The sequence below is a fragment of the Phyllostomus discolor genome, chromosome 4 (genome assembly GCF_004126475.2).
Source record: "Phyllostomus discolor isolate MPI-MPIP mPhyDis1 chromosome 4, mPhyDis1.pri.v3, whole genome shotgun sequence".
NCBI lineage: Eukaryota > Metazoa > Chordata > Mammalia > Chiroptera > Phyllostomidae > Phyllostomus > Phyllostomus discolor.
This window is the reverse complement of record NC_040906.2, coordinates 71,161,144-71,183,738: the sequence shown is the minus strand read 5'-3', so window position 1 is coordinate 71,183,738 and position 22,595 is coordinate 71,161,144. Positions and strand designations below refer to the sequence as shown.

Below are 22,595 nucleotides of genomic sequence, written 5' to 3'. Positions count from 1 at the left end.
GTTTCTGATGAGAAATGTCATCTTTATCTTTGTTCCTCTGTGTGTAGCATTTTTTTTGCCCCTGGTCTGGTTGGTAGGAGCAGGTGCTCTTTGTGACCATGAGTGACAGTCACTGTTCCCTCTAATCTTTTGGGGTAGTTTTCTCCAGTGTCTGGTAATTTCTTCACATGTACATGCTGACACATTCTCTCTCAAACACACCAGGGAACTCTCTGCGAATTTCCCAGGCTCTTTCTCTTTCTGTGTAGTTCTTTCCTCTGGTATGCTGTCCTAAGGACTTTTAAGTGCCTTAGTCTTCTTGGACTCTTATTTCTGTCTCAGCAATTCATGAAGTCTTTCTGGCTCTGCCTCAGTTCGTTCTTTTGCTCCATGGCCTGGAAACTCTTCCAGTACAGTAAACTGAGGCTGTTATAGGGCTCACCTGGTTTATTTTCCTTCTTTCAAGTATCATTGTCTTTTATTGCCTGATGTCCAGTGTCTAGAAAACCATTGTATCAAGTCTTTTGTCACATTTGTTTTTGCTTCAGGTAGAAGGCTCAATTCATTCCTGGTCACCTCATCCTTTTTTCTTTTTCTTTTTTTCTTTTGGCAGTTTTTTTATTGTGATAAAAAACATTTGTGTAACATAATTCATCATACTAAAATGTATAACTGTGGGGTTTTTTTGTATATTCACTGTGTTCTACAAGGTCACAACTGTTTTGTTTAAGAACACTTTCATCACCCTAAAAAGAAACCCCAGACCCATTATGGGGTTTCTTATAGGTCAGTCTTTATCCTACTCTTCCCCACCACCACATCACACTACAACAACCACTAATATGAGGGGGGACCCAAGAAACTAGAATTTTTTAATAAAAAACTGAGTATTTGTTCTTGCATGTTTAAACTTAAGTCACCTTCAAAGTACTCTCCATTTGATGCAATACACCTGTTGAAGTGTTTTTTCCACTGCTCAAAACAGTTTCTGGACTTGTCAATTTTTATGCCTTTTAGTGCTTCTGCCGATTTTTGTCTCACCTCTTCCACATGGGCAAAATGTTTCCCTCTGAGGATGTTTTCCAGCCAGGGAAACAAAAAAAAGCCACAAAAAAAGTTGTTTGGAGTGAGGTTGGGTGAGGAGGGAGGGTGGGACATGGGGGTAGAGCTGATTTTGATGGAAAACTGCTAAACACTAATGCAGTGTGGCAGGTGTGCTTGTAAATCACACATCATGAAATGGGCAAATGTGTTGAAGGAGTCTTCAAAAAAAAAATTCACTGAAGCTGAACGTAGTCTCTCACAATACCACCAGCTAGTACACTGGATACAGATGGGTTCCTAGAACAGTCACTTAGCAGGGGAAGCTTGTACTACAGCAGGCCCACCCTCCAGAAGATAAACCTAGGGCATTCTTTTGGGTCCCCCCTCTTACACATTCTTTGTCTATGGGTTTGTCTATTTTTGTGCATTTCCTGTTAATAGACTCATATAATATGTGGCCTTCTTTTACACAGTATGATGTTTTGAAAGTTCATCCATGTGGTAGTATATACCGGTACTGCGTTTTTCTTTATGGCTAAATAATATTTTGTTGTATGTATTTTGTCTTTGTTGGAGTGGAAGTGAAATGCTGAAGCCTTTTAACTAATTTCTGCCACTTGTTTTACCTCCCATATAGTCTATATTTGGCCAGGTAAAAATTAATATATTGCCAGGACTGAGAATCAGGCTTAGGAAGTACTAGAAGAGAAGCAGTTTTAAATAGATAGGATAAGGACTTAACTACAATCTTTTTTTATTTTTCTTCCTTCATCTTTTCTTTTCTTTTATTCTGAAAGGGATATCAGGTGAATTTAAACGGTTTTAAAGCTTGGCATTGGTTGCTTTCTGTAATGCATATTCTCAGTAAATTGTAGAAAATGTAGAAAAGAAAACAGACCATCTATAATTTCACTATCTAATACTTCAGCACAATTCTTTCCAGCCTTTTTTTTCCTTTTTTAAATCTGCAATTAGTATCCTATCACTTGTCATCTATTTATTCACCCTAGTCTATTTGACATAGATTATCTGCAGTGTGCAATTTTGTTTTCTGCTTTTTCTACTTAATGTATAAGTACTTCCAAATATTAAATTATTTTTCAAGGAGTTTTAAGTGGCACTGTATAAGTTTATCATGTGGATATACTACATTGCAATTATTCCAGTGTTGGAGATAATTAGGTTGTTTTCAGTTTTACTTATTATAATTATTGTTTAAATAATTAACTGTTAGATTTTTAAGGCTTAGAAACATACTACCAAACTGTTCTCCAGAACATGCCAATTTATACTTTAATACTTTATCTACACTCCTTCTTACAGTGTTTCTTTTACTCATCACAGTCTTACCAGTATTGTAAATATTGTCTCACCACCATATTTTGTTTAGGCTAAATATTTGTTTACCTCACAAGTTAATTGTTTTAGATTTTAAAAATTTGCTTTATATTCACAGTTTATTTTGTATTTGGCTCTGTGGGTTGTTGTTGTTGTTGTTTAAGATTTCATTTATTTTTTTAGAGGGAAGGGAGGGAGAAAGGGGGAGAGAGAGACATCAATGTGTGACATCAGTTGGTTGCCTTTTGCACATCCCCAACCAGGGGCTATAGCCCAGGCATGTGCCCTGATCAGGAATTGAACCAGTGACCTCTCGGTTCGCAGGTGGTGCTCAGTCCACTGAGCCACACCAGGCTGGTTCTTTGTTTTGATAAAGAAATATACCAGTATAACCAGCACCACAAACAAGAAATAGAACATTTTCAATCCCTATGAAAGTTCCATTTAACTTTTTTGCAGTCATATCCTCCACCTTCATTTTACGCAGCTACTAATCTGATTTTCATCACTATAGGTTACTTTGTCTGTTCTCAAACTTCATATAAAGAGAACCATACAATATGTATCCATCTGTGTTTGGTTGTTGCTCAGTATACTTTTGAGATCCTATTGTGTGTGATTGATTTGTCCCTATTTTTTTTCTTTTAACCAGATATTCTATTGAATAAATGTATTCACTTGATTTATCTATTCACCTGTTGATGCACATTTGTATTGTTTTCCGTTGTTTCCAGTTGTGAATAAAATTGCTTTTAACATTCATGTGCAAGTTGTTTGTGGACATGTGTTTCACTTCCTTGTGTGCATACTGAGCAGTAGGATTGCTGGGTCATGTGTAAATGTAGATTTGCTTTATAAGAAACTGCACAACAGTTTTCCAAAGTGGTGATGTCATTTAACACACCAGCAATTGGTGTGATCAGTTTCTTAATTTTAGTCATTGTGTGGTTGTGTAGTCAAAACTTCTGTGATTTTATTTTGTATTTTCTTCATGTAATGACTTTTGAGCATCTTTTAAAGTGTTTATTGAGCATTCCCATATCTTCTTCTGTGACGTGTCTGTTTAAATTATTGGCCCACTTTGTTTAAAAATTGGAATGTTTTCTCATTGATGTGTAAGAGTTCTTTAGTTCAGTTGTTTGTGTGGAAAATAATACAATAGTTAATAAATAATACAAGAATCAATTTTTTTTATATACTCACAAATGTAAACCTACTTTTGCCCTACCTTGTATTCTGCATACAAGTTCTCTCACATATATATTGTGAATATTTTTCCCCAGTCTGTTTGTCTTTTTATTTTCTTAAGAATATATTTTGAAAGATCATACACCATGACCAAGTGGGATTCACCCCAGGGATGCAAAGATGGTACAATATTTGCAAATCAATAAATGTAATACATCACACAAACAAAAGCAAAGACAAAAACCACATGATCATATCAAAGGATGCAGAAAAGGCATTTGATAAGGTATAGCACCCATTTATGATTAAAACATTCAGCAAAGTGGGAAAAGAGAACATTCCTCAAACTAATAAAGGCCATATATGAGAGACCCACAGCCAGCATCATACTCAATGGGCAAAAACGAAAAGCTTTCCCACTAAGGTCAGGAGCAAGACAAGGTTGTGTACTTTCACCACTTCTATTCAACATAGTATTGGAAGTCCTAGCCGCAGCAGTCAGACAAGAGAAGGAATGAAAAGGCATCCAAATTGGAAAAAAGGAAACATCGTTTGCAAATGAAACGATAGTGTACATAGAAAATCCTATAGACTCAACCAAAAACTGCTTGACTTAGTAATTGAATTTGGCAAAACAGTGGGATACAAAGACAGTATTCAGAAACTAAAGGCATTTTTGTATACCAACAATGAAATATCAGAAACAAATCAGGAAAAAAAATCCCATTTGATATAGTGACAAGCAAAGTAAAATATCTAGAAATAAACCTAACAAAGGAGGTAAAAGACGTGTATGCAGAAAACTGCACAATACTGAAGAATGATATTAAGGCACAAACAAGTGGAAACATATACTGGGTTCATGGGTTGGAAGAACTAACATCATCAAAATGGCCATACTACCCAGAGCAGTTTGTAGACTCAGTGCAATACCTATTCAATTACCAATGGCATATGTCACAGATCTAGAACAAACACTTCAAAACTTATATTGAACCATAAACGACCCCGAATACCTGTAGTAATTTTGAGAAAGAAGAACAAAGTAGGAGGGATCACAATACCTGATATCAAACTGTATTACAAGGCTACTGTAATCAAAACAGCCTGGTACTGGCATAAAAACAGGCACATGGACCAATGGAACAGAACAGAGAGCCCAGAAATAAACCCAAGTCTCTATGGTCAATTAATATTTGACAAAGGGGGCAGCAGCATAAAATGGAGCAAAAATAGCCTCTTTAACAAATGGTGTTGGGAGATCTAGACAGCTACATGCAAAAAAACTGAAACTCAATCACCAACTTACACCATACACAAAAATAAATGCAAGGTGGATAAAAGACTTAAAGATAAGTCAGGACATCATAAAAGTCCTTCAGGAGAACATAGGCAGGGAAATCTCAGGTATTCCATGCAGCAATATTTTCACCAATATGTTTCCTAGAGCAAGGGACATAAAGGAAAGAATAAACCAATGGGATCTCATCAAAATAAAAAGCTTCTACATAGCTAAAGAAAACAGCACTATAATGAAAAGAGAAGCAACTGTATGGGAAAACATATTTGCCAATGATATCTCAGACAAGGGTTTGATCTCCAAAATATATAAAGAACTTACATGACTCCACTCTAAGAAGACAAGCAACCCAATTAAAAAATGGGCAAAGGACTTGAACAGACACTTCTCCGAGGAGAGCATGTGGAAGGTCCAGAGACACATGAAAAGATGCTCAGTATTGCTAGCCATCAGAGAGTTTCAAATTAAAACCACAATGAGAAACCACTTTACACCATCATAAATGTTGATGAGAATGGCCATCATAAATCAACAAACAGCAAGTGTTGGAGAGGTTGTGGAGAAAAGGGAACCGTAGTGCACTGTTGGTGGGATTGCAGACTGGTGCAACAACTATGGAAAACAGTATGGAATTTCCTCAGAAAACTAAAAATGGAACTGTTTTTTGACCCAATAATTCCACTGCTAGGATTCTATCCTAAGAACCCTGAAACACCAATCCAATCCAGAAGAACCTATGCACCCCAATGTTCATAGCATCACAATTTACAATAGCTAGGTGCTGGAAGCATTCTAGGTGCCCATCAGTAAATGAATGGATCAAAAAACTGTGGTACATTTACACAGTGGAATTCTACACAGCAGAAAGAAAGAAGGAGCTCCTACCCTTTGCAACAGCATGGATGGAACTGGAGAGCATTATGCTAAGTGAAATAAGCCAGGTGGTGAGAGACAAATACCATATGATCTCACCTATGAGTGGAACTGAATCAACAAAACAAGCAAGCAAAATATAACCAAAGACATCGAAATTAAAAACAAACTGACAGTAATCAGAGGAAAGAGGGGGAATGGGGGGTGAAGTGTTTATAGGAACAACTATAAAGGACAGGGACCAAAAAAGGGGGTGGAAATGAGGGGGGTGGGGGAGGAGGCAGAAAACTACTTGAACGATAATAAAATTAAAAAGTATTTAATAAAAAAATGTATATATTTTGAGCTTCCAGCCAAAATGGAGGCATAGGCAGATACACTTTGCTTCCTTGCACAACCAAAAGAAGGACAACAACAAATTTAAAAACAAAATAACCAGAACTGCCATAAAATGGAATTCTTTGGAAGTCCAACAACCGAGTAGTTAAAGAAGAAACATTTGTCCAGACCAATCGGAGGGGTGGTGATGGGAAGCCAGGGTGGAGTGGACTCGTGGCAAGATGATGGCTGGCAGAGTGGCCAAGGTGGCAGCTGGAAGAGCTGGCAGTCCCATATTTACATGCAGATAAACCAGAAAAAACAACTGGGGAGCAAGATAGACCATGCAACCCAGGGTTCCAGTGAAGGGAAATAAAGTTTCAAAACCTCTGACTATAAAAATCTGTGGTAGTTGAAGTGGCAGGAGAAACTCCCAGCCTCACAGGAGAGTTCGTGGGAGAGACCCACAGGGTCCTAGAATGCACACAAACCACCTGCCCGGGAATCAGCACCAGAAGGGCCCAATTTGCTTGTGGGAAGCGAGGAAAGCGACTGAAAACTGGCTGAGAGGCGAACCAAGGGTATTGTTCCCTCTCAACTCCCCCCCCCCACCCCCACACACACAGTGACACAATGCAGGAATGTGGATTGCCCTGTCCTGGCAAATACCTAAGGCTCTGGCCCCTTACTATGTAAAAGGCATACGGAGACCAAAAAAAAAGTATATATGTGTATATATCCGTATATATACATATATACACACACATATATATGGCCCAAATGAAAAAGACAGATCAAAGCTTCAGAGAAAACACAACTAAGTGATGAAGAGATAGCCATCCTATCAGATGCACAGTTCAAAACCCTGGTAATCAGGATGCTCACAGAACTGGTTGAGTATGGTCACAAAATAGAGAAAAATGTGAAGGCTATGAAAAGTGAAATAAAGGAATATGTTCAGGGAGCCATCAGTGACAGGAGGAAAACCAGGATTCAGATCAACAGTTTGGAGCAGAAGGAAGAAATAAATATTCAACCAGAACAGAATGAGGAAAGAGGAATTCACAAAAATAAGGAGAGGCTTAAGAACCTCTGGGATAACTTTGAACGTTCCAATGTACGAATCATTGGAGTGCCAAAAGGAGAAGAGGAAAAGCAAGAAATTGAAAGCTTATTTGAAAACTTAATAAAGGAGAACTTCCCCAGTCTGGCAAAGGAAATAGACTTCCAGGAAATCCAGGAAGCTCAGAGAGTCCTCAAAAAGTTCAACCCAGGGAAGTATATACCAAGGCACATCATAATTACATTAGCCAATATTAAACATAAAGAGAGAATGTTAAAAGTGGCAAGAGAAAAGTAGATAATTATCTACAAAGGAGTGCCCACAAAACTATTAGCTGATTTCTCAAAAGAAATTTTGCAGGCAAGAGGGGTTGGAAGGAAGTATTACAAGTCATGAAAGGCAAGGACCTCCATCCAAGATTACTCTATCCAGCAAAGCTATCATTTAGAATGGAAGGGTAGATAAAGTGCTCCCCAGATAAGGTTAAGTTAAGGGTGTCATCATGACTAAGCCCTTATTATATGAAATGTTAAGGGGACTTGTCTGAGAAAAAGATGATCAAAAATACAAACTGTAAAATGACAGCAAACTCAACAACTGTCAACAACGGAACCTAAAATAGAAAAACCAACACAAACAAGTAGAACAGGAGCAGAAGCACCGAAATGGAGACCACATGGAAGGTTGTCAGTGGGGAAGAGGATGGGGGAGAATGGGGAAAAAGGTAAAGGGAATAAGAAGCATAAACATTAGGTACAAAATAGACAGGGCGAGGTTAAGAATAGTATGGGAAATGGAAAAGCCAAAGAACTTATATGTATGACCCATGGGCATGTTATGGACATGAACTAAGGTCAGGGAATGCTGGTAGAGGGCGTACAGTTCAGAGGGAAATAAAGGGGAGAAAAATGGGACAACTATAATAGAATAATCAGTAAAATATATTTTTAAAAATATAGTTTGAAAAGCACATATTTTTAATTTTGAAGAATATCAGTTTATTAATTCTTCCATTTATAATTTGTGGTTTTTATACCCTGAAAAATCTTTGCCAAATCTAGGGTCACTAAGATTTTTCTCCTGTATTTTCTTATAGATGTTTTAGAAGTTCAGGCTTTATGTTTAATTCTGTGATCTCTTTTGAATTAATTTTTGTGTATAGTATGAGGTAAGAACATTAGGCTCATTTTTTTAATCATTTCAGTCCAGACCTTTTGTTGAAAAGACTGTCCTTTACCCCCATTTAATTGGCACTTTTCTCTCAAATTCATTACCTGTGTGTGTGTAGGTCTGTTTCTAGGCTTCTTTTATCTGCATTGCATTGTATGTTTGTCATTATGCCAGTAACAACATACTGTTGTTGATTGATTTAGCTTGCAGTCAAATTGTATGTGTTCTTCAAATTTATTCTTTTTCAGGGTTGTTTTTGCTATTTTATTTATTTATTATTTTTTTTTTTTTGCCTTCCCATTTGAATCTTAAAATCAGCTTGTCCATTTCTTTTTTTTTTTTTTTTTTTAAGCCTATTGGGGCTTCGATTGGGGTTATGATGAATGTCTTATCTAGATGAGTGATTTTCTTTTTTCAATCCTCACCTGAGGACATGTTTAGTTTTTAGAGAGAGAGAGGGAGAGAGACATTGATTGGTTGCCTCCTATACGTGCCCCACCCAGGGGTGGAATCCCCAGCCAAGGTATGTGCCTTGATTGGAAATTGAATTGGCCACTTTCTGATGTACAGAATGAGGCTCCAACCAGCTGAGCCATGTAGCCAGGGCTAGATCAATGATTTTCAGCCAGTGTGCCTCTCAGCACACTGGTGTGTCACAAGAGTTTTTAAAACATGCAATATCTATTTAGTGAGGAACAGTGGCCTCTTTTCCTTTAGGTTGTCAAATTATAAAATGCCAACAGCCAACACAACAGTAGTTGTCCACTGTGAGTGAATCAAAATTATACTTATTTTTTATCAGATCGGCAAAAAATCTGTTTTCTGGTGTGCTACAAAATTTTAGTTATTTGCCTCTGTGCGTCATGAGATGAAAAAGGTTGAAAATCACTGTTCTAGATCAATTTAGGGGAAAATTTACCCAAGAAAGGTTTTTCTGAATGTTACTCAACCTTCCAATCCATGAATATGTTAAATCTCTCCATTTATGTTGCTGTGCAAGTTTGGCACATACTTTGTTAAAACCTAAGTATGTAGTTCTGATGCCTGTAAATAATATGCCGCCCCCCCTTTTTTTTTCATTTTCAGTTGCTGATGCATAGAAAAAAATGATTTTTTAAAGCATTTTATTTATTTATTTTTAGGGAGCGGGGAGAGAGGGAGAGAAACATCAATGTGAGAAAAATACATCAATCTGTTGCCTGTTGAATTCTCCCAGCTGGGGACCTGGCTGGGAACCCAGGCATGTGTTGTGATTGGGAATTGAACCTGTGACCTTTCGATCAGCAGGCTGACACTCAGTCCACTGAGCCACACCAGCCAGGGCTAAAACTGAATCTTGAATATTGACTTGCAATCTTGTTTAATTTACCTTTTAGTTTTTTTAGCTCTCTAGAGATATTCCTTAGGGTTTTCTCCCTACATGATCATATCATATGCAGATAGTTTTACTTTTTTGTTTCCAATCTGTATGCTTTTATTTCTTTTTCTTTCCTCGTTGAACTGGCTAGAACTTCTGTTAAAATGTGGGCCAGAAGTGGTAAGAACAGACTTCATTGGCTTGTTATTGATCTTAGGAGGAAAGCATTCAGTCTTTAACAATTAAGTATGATGTTAGATGTAGGTTTTTCGTAGCTGCTTTCCCTTCATCAGGTTGAGGACATTTCTTCTGCTCAGGAAAATTGTTGTTATGAATGAGTGTTGAAAAAGATTTTTAATTGTCAAATTTCTAAGTTTTTTTTGGCTTTTGATCTTAAAGTTCTATTTTTATATGTTTAATAAAAACAAGAAACTTTTATACCTTATAGTATGCCATGGGCTATTCTGAACATGTTATTAACTTATATAATCATCACAGCAATCCTTTGAAGTTTTTACAGATGACCCTCACATTATCATTTTCTAAAGGAAATTCCTTTCCCATCCCTTCATCGTAAGTGGATGAAGATTCATGTCTAATACCTGAGGTTTCTATTTGTTTCTCCTTGTATTCTATTTTGGGTTCTCCACATCCTCATTGATTTTAATTATTTTTAGAGTACATGGAACATTAACTTGGTTCTAAAATTCAGAACTATACAAAGGGTACATATATGGTCAGAATTTTCAGTTCCTCCTTATACCTTCCACTCCATTTATAATATCCTCTCCTTGTAATTCTTAACTAATATATGATCAGTTTTAAGAAAGTTTAATTGGTACTTGAGAAGAAGGGTCATTGGGTATAAAGTTTGATCCTTATTAAGTTGCACAGGTCTTTCCTTGCCTGTTCTTTGTCCACTTGTTTTGCCTTATGCTGAGTGGTGTGTTCAAGTTACTGATTATTAGTGTGTCTTATCTATTAGTCCTTGCATATCCTATAGCTTTGCTTCACAAAAAATGGTCTTTGAGTTATTTGATGTATAGATATTCATAAATGATATGTAGATACTTAAAATCTTTGTTGTGATTTGTGGTTTTTATGTAGGTCATGCTTATTGCTCTTTGGCTTGAATTCCGCTTGTCTGATTTTGTTCTACTTCTGATTGCCTTTCATTACATGATAAACTTTCATCTGTGCCTTTAATTTTATTCTTTCTGAACTACTGTCTGTGTATGTTGTATATAACATATGTTCCTTCAGTTATGAGACAAGTTAAAAATCTTGTTTTCATAGATGAGTAAAGTCCATTTATTTTTGTTGATATGGCTAAAATTTTCAGTTCTTTCATAGTATTTAATTTTTCAAATTTTTGTTATTTGTTACAAAAACATATATTTGTTATGTTTGTCTTTAATTTTTGCTCTGTTTCCTAAAGAGATTGCATTTGGTATTTAAGAAGGTTTTTTTTTTTCAATTTCACATTTTTAGATGCATTATTTTCACTTCAATGTGCAGGTCTTTGAACACTAGTCTTTCAGCCTTTCCACTGTCATTGATGTGTGTGTGTGTACACAGTTTTGCTGAAATTTTTCAGCCTGCCTGCCTCCCTCTCTCCCCTCCCTTCCTTTCTTCCTTTCTTTTTCTCACCTGAGAACATTCTGTCATTGCTTTTAGATAGAAATTGCTTTTAGGAAGGGAGGAAGGGAGAGAGGGGTTTTGTTTTGGGGGGGGGTTTTTTAGAGAGAGGGGAAGGGAGGAAGAAAGAAGAGAAACATTGATTGGTTGCCTTTTTGTACACGCCAAAATGCTCCTCAACCAGGACCAAACCCACAACCTAGGCATGTACCCTGACCAGTAATTGAACCAGCGACCTTTTCATTTGCAGAATGATACCCAGCCAACTGAGGCACGTTGGCTAGGGTTCCAGTTTCTTCTTGATTGTAGGAAACCAATGTGAGGATGGACTGCACTATCCAGTGTAGCCACTAGTCACTTGTGGCTATTGAGTACTTGAAATATGGCTTATCTGAACTGAGATGGTCTATATATGTAAAAAACAAACTAGATTTTGTAGACTCAGTATAGAATAAAAAACACAAAATATCCCCATACATTTTTAAAATTGATTACATGTTGAAAGGAAAATGTTGTAAATGTGTGTATATTGGCTTAAATAAAATGTTACTAAAATTAATTTTGTCTTTTTACTTTTGTAAGTATGTGTATTAGATAATTTGAATATATGGTTCACATTTGTGGCTTATGAACAGTGCTATTCTAATAGATGCCTCAAAAGTCTCATAGAATTCTCTGAGTTTTTTCTTCATCCTTGATATTCAAAGGACAACTTAGCTGTATGAAAAGTCCTTAGTTCACACTTTTCACTGAGGTTTCTAAAAGTGCTGCTTCATTGATGTTTTTATTATATGTTGCTTCTAAAGTCTAACATAATCTGATTATTTTGGCCTTTTAAGTTATTATAGTAATTGGTATTACTGTTACTATTGTTAGGAGGCTATGAGGATTTTTTAATTTTTTTTTGAAATAGTTTCATTCAAATACATGTCAGAGTAGGTTGCTCTGGGGTTACTTTTGCCAGGTACTTGGTGAGGTGTTTTTGTTTTTTTTCTTATGAAAAACACATTCCCTAAAATATACTATTTTAACCATATTTAAGGGTCCAGTACAGTAGTGTTAACTATATATATGCAGCAGATGTCTAGCACGTGTTTTTTTTTTACCTTAGAAAACTGAAACTCTATCTGTTGAACAGTTAAAGAAAACTGAAACTCTATCTGTTGAACAACTTCCCCTTTTCCCTCTCCTTCCAGCCCCTTGCAACCAATATTTTACCTTGTGTTCTAAAATTTGAGTATTTTAGACCTCATACAAATGAAATTTTGTAGTACTGGTCTTTTTATGGCTGGCTTATTTCACTTAGCATAATGTCCATAGGGTTTATCCATGCTCTAGCATGTGTTAGAATTTCCTTCCTTTTTAGGGCTGAATAATATTCCATTGCATGTGTATTAGTATACCACATTTTCTTTATCTATTCATCTGTCAATAGACACTTGGGTTGCTTTTACCACTTGACTGTTGTGACTACCTGCAATGAATATTGGTGTGCAAATTTCTCTCCAAGATACTGCTTTCAACTTTTTTTAATGTACATCCAGAAGTGGGATTGCTGGATCATATGGTAGTTCTGTTTTTGGAATATTGTCTTCCAGTCCATGAAAACTGAACGTCTTTCCTTTTTACTTCTGTCTTATTTGATTTCAACACTGTTTTGTGGTTTTTAATGTACAGCTCTATCACTTCCCTGGTTAAATTATTTCTGAGTATTTTTTTTCTTTTCAGTATTGTTGTAAATGGGATTGTTTTCTTAATTCCCTTCATAATTGCTCATTGTTAGTGTATGGAAAGAGCTTTGTGTGTTGATCTGTCCTGTAACTTTACTGAATTTGTTTACTTATTCTAATAGGTTTTTATGAAATCTTAAGGTTTTCTACATAAAACATCATGTTATCTGTGAACAGAGATTATTTTACTTTTTCCTTTCCAATTTGGATACCTTTTTTTTTTTCTTGGTAATTGCTCTCACTAGTACTTAGAGTACTGTGTTGAACAGAAGTGGTAAAAGCTATAGCATCCTTGTCTTGTTCCTGATTTTGAAAGGAAAGCTTTTAGTTTTTCAACATTGTGTATATTAGTTGTGGGCTTTTCATATGTGGCCTTTATTATACATGGGTGGGCAAAAGTAGTTTTACACTTGTCTGTATGGAAAATATAATCATTAATAAATAATATAAGAATAAACTGTTTCTCCTTGGCTGGTGAAGCTCAATGGATTAAGCATTGGCCTGCAAACAGAAAAGACTGGTTCGATTTCTGAGCAAGGCACATACATGTGTTGCGGGACAGGTCCCCAGTTGGGGGCATGTGAGAGGCAACCAATTGATGTTTCTCTCTTTCTCCCTCCAGTCCCCTCTCTCTAAAAATTAATAAATAAAACCTTTTAAATTTGTTTTAAAAAGAGTAAACCTTCACATACAACTGTAAGCCTACTTTTGCCCGCCCCTGAGTATGAAAATTGAACAACATACTTCACGAGGGAATTTAGAAAATATTGAGACAAAAAACAAAAATACAGCATAACAAAACTTAAGGGTTGTAGCAAAAGCAATACTTCAAGGAACTGGAAAAAGAACAAACAAAACCCCAAATTAGCAAAACAAAGGGAATAAATATCAGAGCAGAAATAAATGAAGTAGTATTTAAAAACATAGGGAAAAAATCAGTGAAACAAAAAGTTGTTTTGAAAAGATTAACAAAATTGACAACCCCTTAGCTACATGAACTAAGGAGTTAATGCAAATGCTAAAAATTTGAAATAAAAGAGACATTAAAACTAATGGCATAGAAATAAAGAGAATAATAAGAGACTGCTATAAACAATTACACACCAATGAATTGGATAATCTACAAGAAACAGTTAAATATCTAGAAACATGCAGCCTATCAAGACTAAATCATGAAAACAAAAAAATCTGAACAAACCCATAACTACTAAGGATACCAAATCAGTAATCAAATATCTCTCAGCAAAGTAAAGCTCACCACCAAATGACTTCACTGGAGAATTCTACCAACATAAAAAGAATTAACACCAGTCCTTAAACTCTCCCAGAAAAAATTAAGAAAAAGGGGAAATTTTCAAATGTGTTTTATGAGGCCACTATTATCCTGATACCACAATCAGACAAAAATACTACAAGGAGAGTGGAGGGAGGAGGAAATGAGTGAAGGTGGCAAAAGTTACAAACTTACAAGATTAATAAGATTCTGGGAATATAGAATACAGTATGGTGACTATATATCATGACGGGGGGATTGATTCCTGGAATGCAAGAATAAAAATTTATCAATATATTATACCATAATAAAAGAATCAAGGACAAAAACCACATGATCATTTCAATTAATGCATTAACAAAATTCAACATTCTTTCATGAAAAAAAGAAACACCCAACAAACTAGCATAGAGGAAAATTACCTGAATTCAGAGTGACGCAAAAGTAGGTTTACAGTTGTTTGCATGGAAAATACAATACTTTAACATTATAATACAAGAATAAACTGTGTTTTACATGCTCCCAATTAGAAACCTACTTTTGCCCCACCCTGTATGTGTCGATGTAAGAAAAGTCCAGACCTGTAGAGAATTTTTATCAGTTTACTTGAGCCAAACTGACTGACATCTGCAGGGGAGCAAGATCTCAAATGCTCCAGAGGATAACAGCTTTGTAGCTTCTTTTATGAATGGAAATTGAGGAGGGAATGTGAGGAAGATTGCAGGAATGTGGACACAAGCAAGGTAAGGATTGGATTACAGGATACTTAAGATTATTCACTCTTTAGGAGGGGTCTGAAAGGGGCATTTCAAAACCATGTTAACCTACAAGCACAGAAACAATGCACAGGGCTTTCTTAAGGCAAAAAAAAAACAACAACCCTTTTTTGGTTTATATATTCATTGATTGCTTCTTGTATGTGCCCTTGCCTGAGATCAAACCCACAATCTGGGCATAATGGGACAGTGTTCTAACCAGCTGAGCTACCCAGCCAGGGCCTTATTCACTGAGTGATCTTTAACCTTGAATCTGAATATGAAGGGGATCTCTTGGAGAGTAACATAACCTAGTTTTTCTTCCATAAGGTAAAGTTTGTTTGTTGGGGATGATCCACAGTGGGTCAAGGGAGAAAAGTAGGCAGTAAGTGTTGGAGGTAATGAAAAGTTCTTAGGATCTCATTGTATTATATAAGGACTTTTTGTTTAACTTTTGCCTCTTGCATATCATTTCATCTTTCTTTGAATTATCCAGAATTTTATGCTTTTGAAGTTTCAAGTACATAAACACAGAAGAACTTAAAATGTGTCATAAAAATTATTTTCCTGTGTTTGCATATTTGTTTGTAATTTGTTACTGCTGACAGACAGCTCAATTACTTCAACAAACAAGGGGTCAATTTCTTGTAATTAAGATGTTAAATTCTAGTTTGTGAATATGTACATTTTTTCAAAAATTCTACTTATTAAAATTATAATCATCTAAGGTGATATCAGTATGAACACAACTATTAAAGAAAAATGATAGCAATGCTTTCTGTAGGTCTGTTGCAAAGGAAGTATTTATAATTGATTCTTAAAGCACTTTGCTATTATTAAACAGTAAACTTTAAATATAATTTTGCATTGAAGTAATATTAAGTCAACTTATGTTGCTTACTTTACCTTTTCCAGGAACATCATTTACAGCGAGCTATTTCAGCACAGCAAGTGTTTAGAGAAAAAAAAGAGAGCATGGTCATTCCAGTTCCTGAGGCAGAGAGCAACGTCAACTATTACAATCGCTTGTACAAAGGAGAGTTTAAACAACCAAAACAGTTCATTCATATTCAGCGTAAGTTTGCTAATTCATTATTTTCTGTTTGTAATTTAAAATCCTTTCTCTCTTTTGCCCAAACAGAATTTAATTTTTCAATTTATATACACGGATAATAGAAATGTAAAACATTTAAAGAATAAAATCCCTCTGCTTATATCTGAACTTTGAGATTTGGAGTGTTAATTGCGTTTGGAACATTTGATGTTTATGTAGTGTAGGATTTTGTATAGCACTTATACTTTATTATATGGCTACAAGTTGGTGGATTACCAAGTCTAAATAAGATTTATTTTAAAAGCCTAATGGTTGTAATGCCAATTAGGTGTGAGTTCTGAAATTGTTTAGAATTAGATCCTACCTTCATCTAGTTACTATAAAATTCTGATTCTGCCTCCTCGATACTCTCTTAGGTTTCCTTCCATTGTTATTTAAATGATCGCCATCTCTTGCTTAAATCTAATCTCATAACTATTATGTTACCCCCCCACCCCACCCCAATCTCATACCCTTACTATATACAAAGTCGACCAGTACCAGAGTGGTCTTCCTGATGTGTCGCTTTGGCTTAAAATCCTACCGTTCTTTATTGTCTACAGTAGCAGTTTTCAGCCGACAGAGACATGCTAGTGTCTTGTCTGATAGTGTCTAACACTATCACACTAACACACACACCCCTTGAGTAATTTGTTACAATAGATTCCAGAACTCTGTTAGGCCTGTCTGTCTGAGCATCTCTGGTATGTAGCTTGGTAATAAGAATTTTTTTTAAGTTTCTCAAGTAATTCTGAAATGTCTCCAAATATAAGACTGTGACTGTGAGATCTATTTTTAATTGATTCCAAGATGCACATTTTTTCATTTGTTATCTTTAAAATGAGATTGCATTTTAAATTGCTATTCTCCTGGATTGAGTTCTGATTGAGTTCTAAAGAGAATCTACATTTGTTTCTGCTGGGCATCTGAGGATACTACTAATCTGAGACTATTTTAAATATTTTGCTTGTTTGTTTTTGGACCACACTGGTAGCTTTAGTTCAGACTACAGACCTCCTTGGAGTTTAAATCTCTGGGGAGGCCCCCCCCACCCCATCTACCTAAGGGCAAGTGGAGAAATACAAAGTCTTTTGCTTTTCTTTTCTGCATGGGCAGTTGTTTCCTTACCCTACGCTGGAATTGTTGCCCTTTGGTAGTGCAGCTTTATGCAGGAGCATTTCGGCAAACTTCTTAATAAGGCTCCAGCACAAAGTTTTCTTTTTCTTACTATACATAAAGTCATGGTGCATCTTATAATTAATTGATGGCAGTTTAGATTTGACAGAACTCAGGTAATGCCCAATTCTCCATGTTGAGTACAAGGTACTTTGTGATTTATTCCCTGACTGCTCTGTTAACCTCATTTCCTATTGCTCTTTCCCTGACTCTGACCATAGGGACCGAATAAAAATTATACACATTTGCCTACTTTAACATTTCACAATTCCTTACATGTGCTTGCTATTCAATATTCAAGTCTTATTTCCCTTCCTAAAGCTCATTTAAGACTCCCGAACTCCCTTACGAAGTTTACCCTAACTTTTCTCATTCTACCTCTCTTCTTTGCTTATCCGAGTATCCTATACATAACCTCTGTTAGAGGACTTATTACATATCATTGCAGTTATTTGCAGCCATTTTCTTTCTCTCCTTTTAGACTGTGAGTTCCTTGAGAACAGAAGACTTACTTTTATTTTCTCTTTGTGTCTTTAGAGTAAAGTACATGGCTTATAGACGGTCAATAAATGGCATTTTTGTTGACTGATTAAATTGTTTTTAAGTGGCTCATAGGCTGTTAGGTGTCAACCATTTTCCAGAGACTTTTTTATCTGAAGCATTTAAGAGAAACACACAAGGAAAAATTATTTGTTGTAGGTTTCCTTTGTGTTCTTCTATTTTGAGTCCTTTTAGCTTGTTGAATTTGCCTTATCTTTGTTTCAGGAAGGATTTAGCTGTTCACAACAGGAATTTTAACAATCTCTCAAGCCGAAGTTCCTTTTTTTTTTTTTAATAACAGTATATCCAGACAACAGGACTATTTATAAAAACCATTTTAAGAAACCAAGAATCAGGACATTGGATGTAACTTACCTGGCCCATTACCTGACTTTACCTGGCCTCATCAGGCCCATTGGATACAGTAAACATTAATCTTGCTTTAATTTTTTTAATTTCATTTTATTCTATTGTGAAAAATGAAATAAAAATAATAAATTAATTTAACTTTTTGTTTATCAGCATATACTACATGCTATACAATTTCATACTATGCATATAATGTTTATTCTTTCTACTTATATTTTTTAAGTTTCTCATGTTTTATATAATCTCTTATTTTCACTTTCAATGTAGATTACTTTTTCATTAAATTGATATTCCTCGCTTTCTTGCCTATATTCCTATTATTAGCTTTAAGGTTATCTGTAGTAAACCTTAATCTTAGGTATTTGAAATTTTTTTCCAGGAAGGCTTTTAAAAAAGTTTTGTTTTTTTTTTTTGGATATAACTTCTTTCTAAACCCTTAAATACAAGGAATTCAGATAATGTTGCTCTGAATTTTTTCTTTTCTTCTTTTGGTGATTTGAAAGAGTCCCCGTTTGCTTGGCTAGAAAAAGATACCACAAAATTGCCACAGTAGGGTGGCCTCGTTCAGGCCCATCATATTGCTTACCTGGGTTTTGACAGAACCCTCTTTTTTGGTCTCTCTCCTGTAGTCTCCTTGCCTTCCAGTCCATTATCCACACTGCCACTATTGTAATTATTATCCATTTAGAATATTTTCAACACTCTCTGATACCTATAGGATAAAATTTTATTTTCTTTGTATATATAATATTTAAGACCCTTTGTGCCTGTCCAGCCACAGTTCCCTGTGTGTTCTTCTACTGTGGCACCAACCTTATTGAAATGAACTGTTGGGGGCTGTTTCCTTCTCTTGACTTTAAGCTCCTAAGAAACAGAAGCTCCACCTCATTCACTGCATAATCCTTACAGTCTTGATACACTTTTTTCTTCCACTTCCTGTAACTCTTCATACTTTTAGCTATAATAATGAGCTCCTTGCAACCACAGCTCTCTGACTTATGCCTTATTTTGTCATGCCTTTATGCCTTCATATAACCCTTTACTTTTCTGCTCCACTTGTTAAAGCATAACTTGTTCTCCACGTCTTATCTCCAGGATTACCTGTAGGAGCCTTTTCCTGACCCCTTTGAGCCCTTGGCAATGTTTACCTTAAGTCTTCCTGTATCAGGTCTGCACCTTCAGTGTGGCAATGACCATTTCAGTTGTGATTGTTGCCCTTTGTTGCCTCAATACAATGCTCATTGAGAGCAGGGGATCTTTTTTCTTTTAATTTCACTTCCTAGTATAGTGCCTAGCATGTGGTTGTGTGTGTAATTATTTGCCCAATAAATAAATGAGTGAATGGATGATTGAAGATAAAAGCATACACATCTGGCATTTTTCAGACATCAGGCTTGTAGGACTCAAAATTGTGTACAGAATCAAATATAAGAATACAATTATTAGTGTGTACAGTGAAATTCAGAGACCCACTGTGTGGATCCAAGTTAGAAGTTAAAAGTGAATTCTATTATTCACCAACAGTGTCATTTTAGGGCAAAAAGTGTCTGCCAAGAAGGAGCTGGGAGTGGAATGACTCCAGTTTTGATAGCGGTGTGAAAGAAACCTTGTTCTTTTCTGTCCTTTTTAGTACCAGTTCTCCATAGTCACCCATGTTGTATTCTGGGGAACTTGATTACAGCGCCCTGGGGTATTCTTACCAAGTTGGAAGCATCTTGGAAGCACATAGAAGACCCGGGATACTCAAACTGTTCCTCATTTAGGCTAACTACACACTGATCAATTGTTTGTGTTACATGTGTAGAAAATGCTACCTTCGTTTTACTTACAGTTAAGTTATACCTGCAGTTACAGCAGATTTACTTTGGGTACCTCAACACAGATGTTATAATTCTTTAATTCCTTTTGGAGTTTAAGAACTTCATTAAGTGGGTGGGCCGGCTGGAATGGGAGTAAAAGGGAGAAAACTGTACTTGAACAATGATGAAAATAAAATTAAAAGAAAAAAAAAGAACTTCATTAAGTTTAGAATCCAAACATTTCTTCTTAAGGAAATAACTTTGTTTACTTTGTATTAAGTTATTTATTTTTACCTCCCATGACCTTTCATTTAATAGTAATCTTTTACAGTTCACATTAGGTATCAGGATTTTAGAACATGATGGAACTTGAGATATTGTTTCATAAGTATTCTGAGGTTAGTTTTTGTCTAGTTTTTAATTCAGTTAGGTGGTTCTTGATAGCAGTACTACCTTTCTTGTATTGGTGGGAATCTTCGCTTCCCCCTTCACTGCATTACACATACAAACACAAATTATAAGACCATCTCATTGCTTTTTGGCTGAAAGGATAGGTGGGATAGCACCCTCTTACCTGTTAGGTAACGAAAGCAACTCTAGCAAAGGAAATTGAATTCTGTTCTTTTGTATCTGTGGCCAAGATCTTAAGCCCTGGGAAAATTCCTGTGTGTGAGTACTTTACTGTATACCTCAGAACACTTGAGACTGGCTCCTTCTCAATCTGAGTAAGCAGACCAGTATGTGCTGGAAAAAGAAGAAAAAAAATTCCATTTATTAAATGTAAAGTGGACCTGAATAGTCCACAGACTTTGAGCAAGAGTGAGACAGACGCTGGCCTAACATCCAACTTCAATTTCATTATCCTTGGAATATCCTTTGCTATTCTCATTAAACAAAAATGATGGTAATTGACCTTTGTCCCTGGTGAGACAAACACGTTTTGATTGGAAAGAGTTGAAAAACATCCCAAATGAAGAGCAGCACTGTTTTGTTTTATACAGTTAAACTTCTTGATGAAAAGAATGCATTCTAGGGACCTCATTTTCTTGTAAAACTCAGTGGAGATATATTAAGGAGTCAAATTGAGCACAAGTCCCATGAAATGACATCAAACATTTAGTAAATAGTAAAAAAAAAAAACAGAGTCACAAGTAAAAAAGATTATATCAGATTTATAGAGAACACATTCCAAGTGAAGCTGGATGCCAGGTCATGGTGATTAGAGAAGGCAATCTACACTCAGATTAGGTGGCTTTAAGTATTTCCCTCTCTTCTCAATACTGGGCTGACACTCCTGTCTTTGTATAAAGCTGTGAGTGTGGGCTGAAATGGTAGACCTTTATTTGGGTAGCTACTAATCCAGAAAGGAGGGGGAACCCCTGAACTCAGAAAATATTAAATATTAAGGTAGTGCCAGGTATTTTGGGGAAAAGCAAAATAATCATTTGACAGTCTGGGATAGAGAGATGAAAGAAGTTTGGATGCAAGGGGAATGCTCCTTAGTTCTGTAATGGATTTATTTATATCCACTATGAAAAAAAAAATTGAGGTGACTGTGAATAAACATAGTGCAGTAGATTAAAGACTACAGTTAAAGAAATCAGGGAGAGAAAACACTATAGTAAGAGATAAATTTAATGTACAGTGGTACATATTTTTAGGCATGATATAATTGATAGACAAAGCAAAAAAGTAATGTTGGTGTTTTCCCTTTTTTGGAGATTTTATTTATTTATTTTTAGAGGAAAAGGGAAGAAGAAAGAGCAGGAGAGAAGGGGGTGATTTGCATGCCCCCTTCTGGGAACCTGGCCTGCAACCTAGGCATGTGCTCTGACTGGGAATCAAACTGGCAACCCTTTGGTTTACAGGCCTGAACTCAGTCCCCTCAGTTATAACAGCCAGGGCATGATGTTGGTTTTAAGGTGCATATTTCATTGCATGTTTCCTGACACTGAAGCATTCAGAACTCTTCTGTGGGGCCACACAAATAAGATACTATCGTGCAGCCCAGCAGCACACCTGATTGTGCTAACAGGAGTTATTAGAAATAGGCCTTCAACACACTCATGTAGCATCTCCATGGAAGATTCTTCAGTGACACCACACTGCCCTGAGAGTTGGCCTGCAACCTTTCTAGAGTCTTCTCTGTCTCTCTGTCTACCATAAAAGACTAAATTTTCTTCCCATCTGATGCCAGTAATAGAATTCATGGGCTGCCTATGTATAAAAATATTTCCTCATATGCCTATTTTCTGAATTTTAATAGAAAACTAAACTTTTCTTTCCATAGTTATGGGGAAAAAGCATAATAAAATATTTAACATTTTCGTATCGTGCTCACAAATACATTCATATTTGTGTTTTACATTTTAATGCCAGTTCTCAAATCTTATGAGGCAGCTAATATTTTTACCTCCTTTTTAAAGTATGTTTTATTGATTATGCTATTACAGTTATCTCTTTTTTCTCCCCTTTATTTCCCTGTGCCCTGCACCACCCCTCCCACCAGCATTCACCCACCCCCTTAGTTCATGTCTATGGGTTGTACATATAAATTCTTTGGCCTATCTGTTTCCTATACTGTGCTTAACC

At 35.9% G+C, this 22,595-nt stretch overlaps 1 protein-coding gene across 5 annotated transcripts in view; it reads left to right on the top strand.

The window, feature by feature from the left end:
- The window catches only part of EPC2 (enhancer of polycomb homolog 2), a 120,962-nt gene that overhangs the window by 29,356 nt on the left and 69,011 nt on the right, over positions 1–22,595 (top strand). For 4 of the 5 annotated variants that reach the window (XM_028508385.2, XM_028508386.2, XM_036023520.1 and 1 more), the window contains exon 2: positions 15,942–16,101. The exons of the other annotated variant lie outside the window; for it this stretch is intronic. In XM_028508385.2, coding sequence (XP_028364186.1) covers positions 15,942–16,101 — 160 coding nt within the window. The remainder of the gene's footprint in view (positions 1–15,941; positions 16,102–22,595) is intronic. 5 annotated transcript variants of the gene reach the window in all.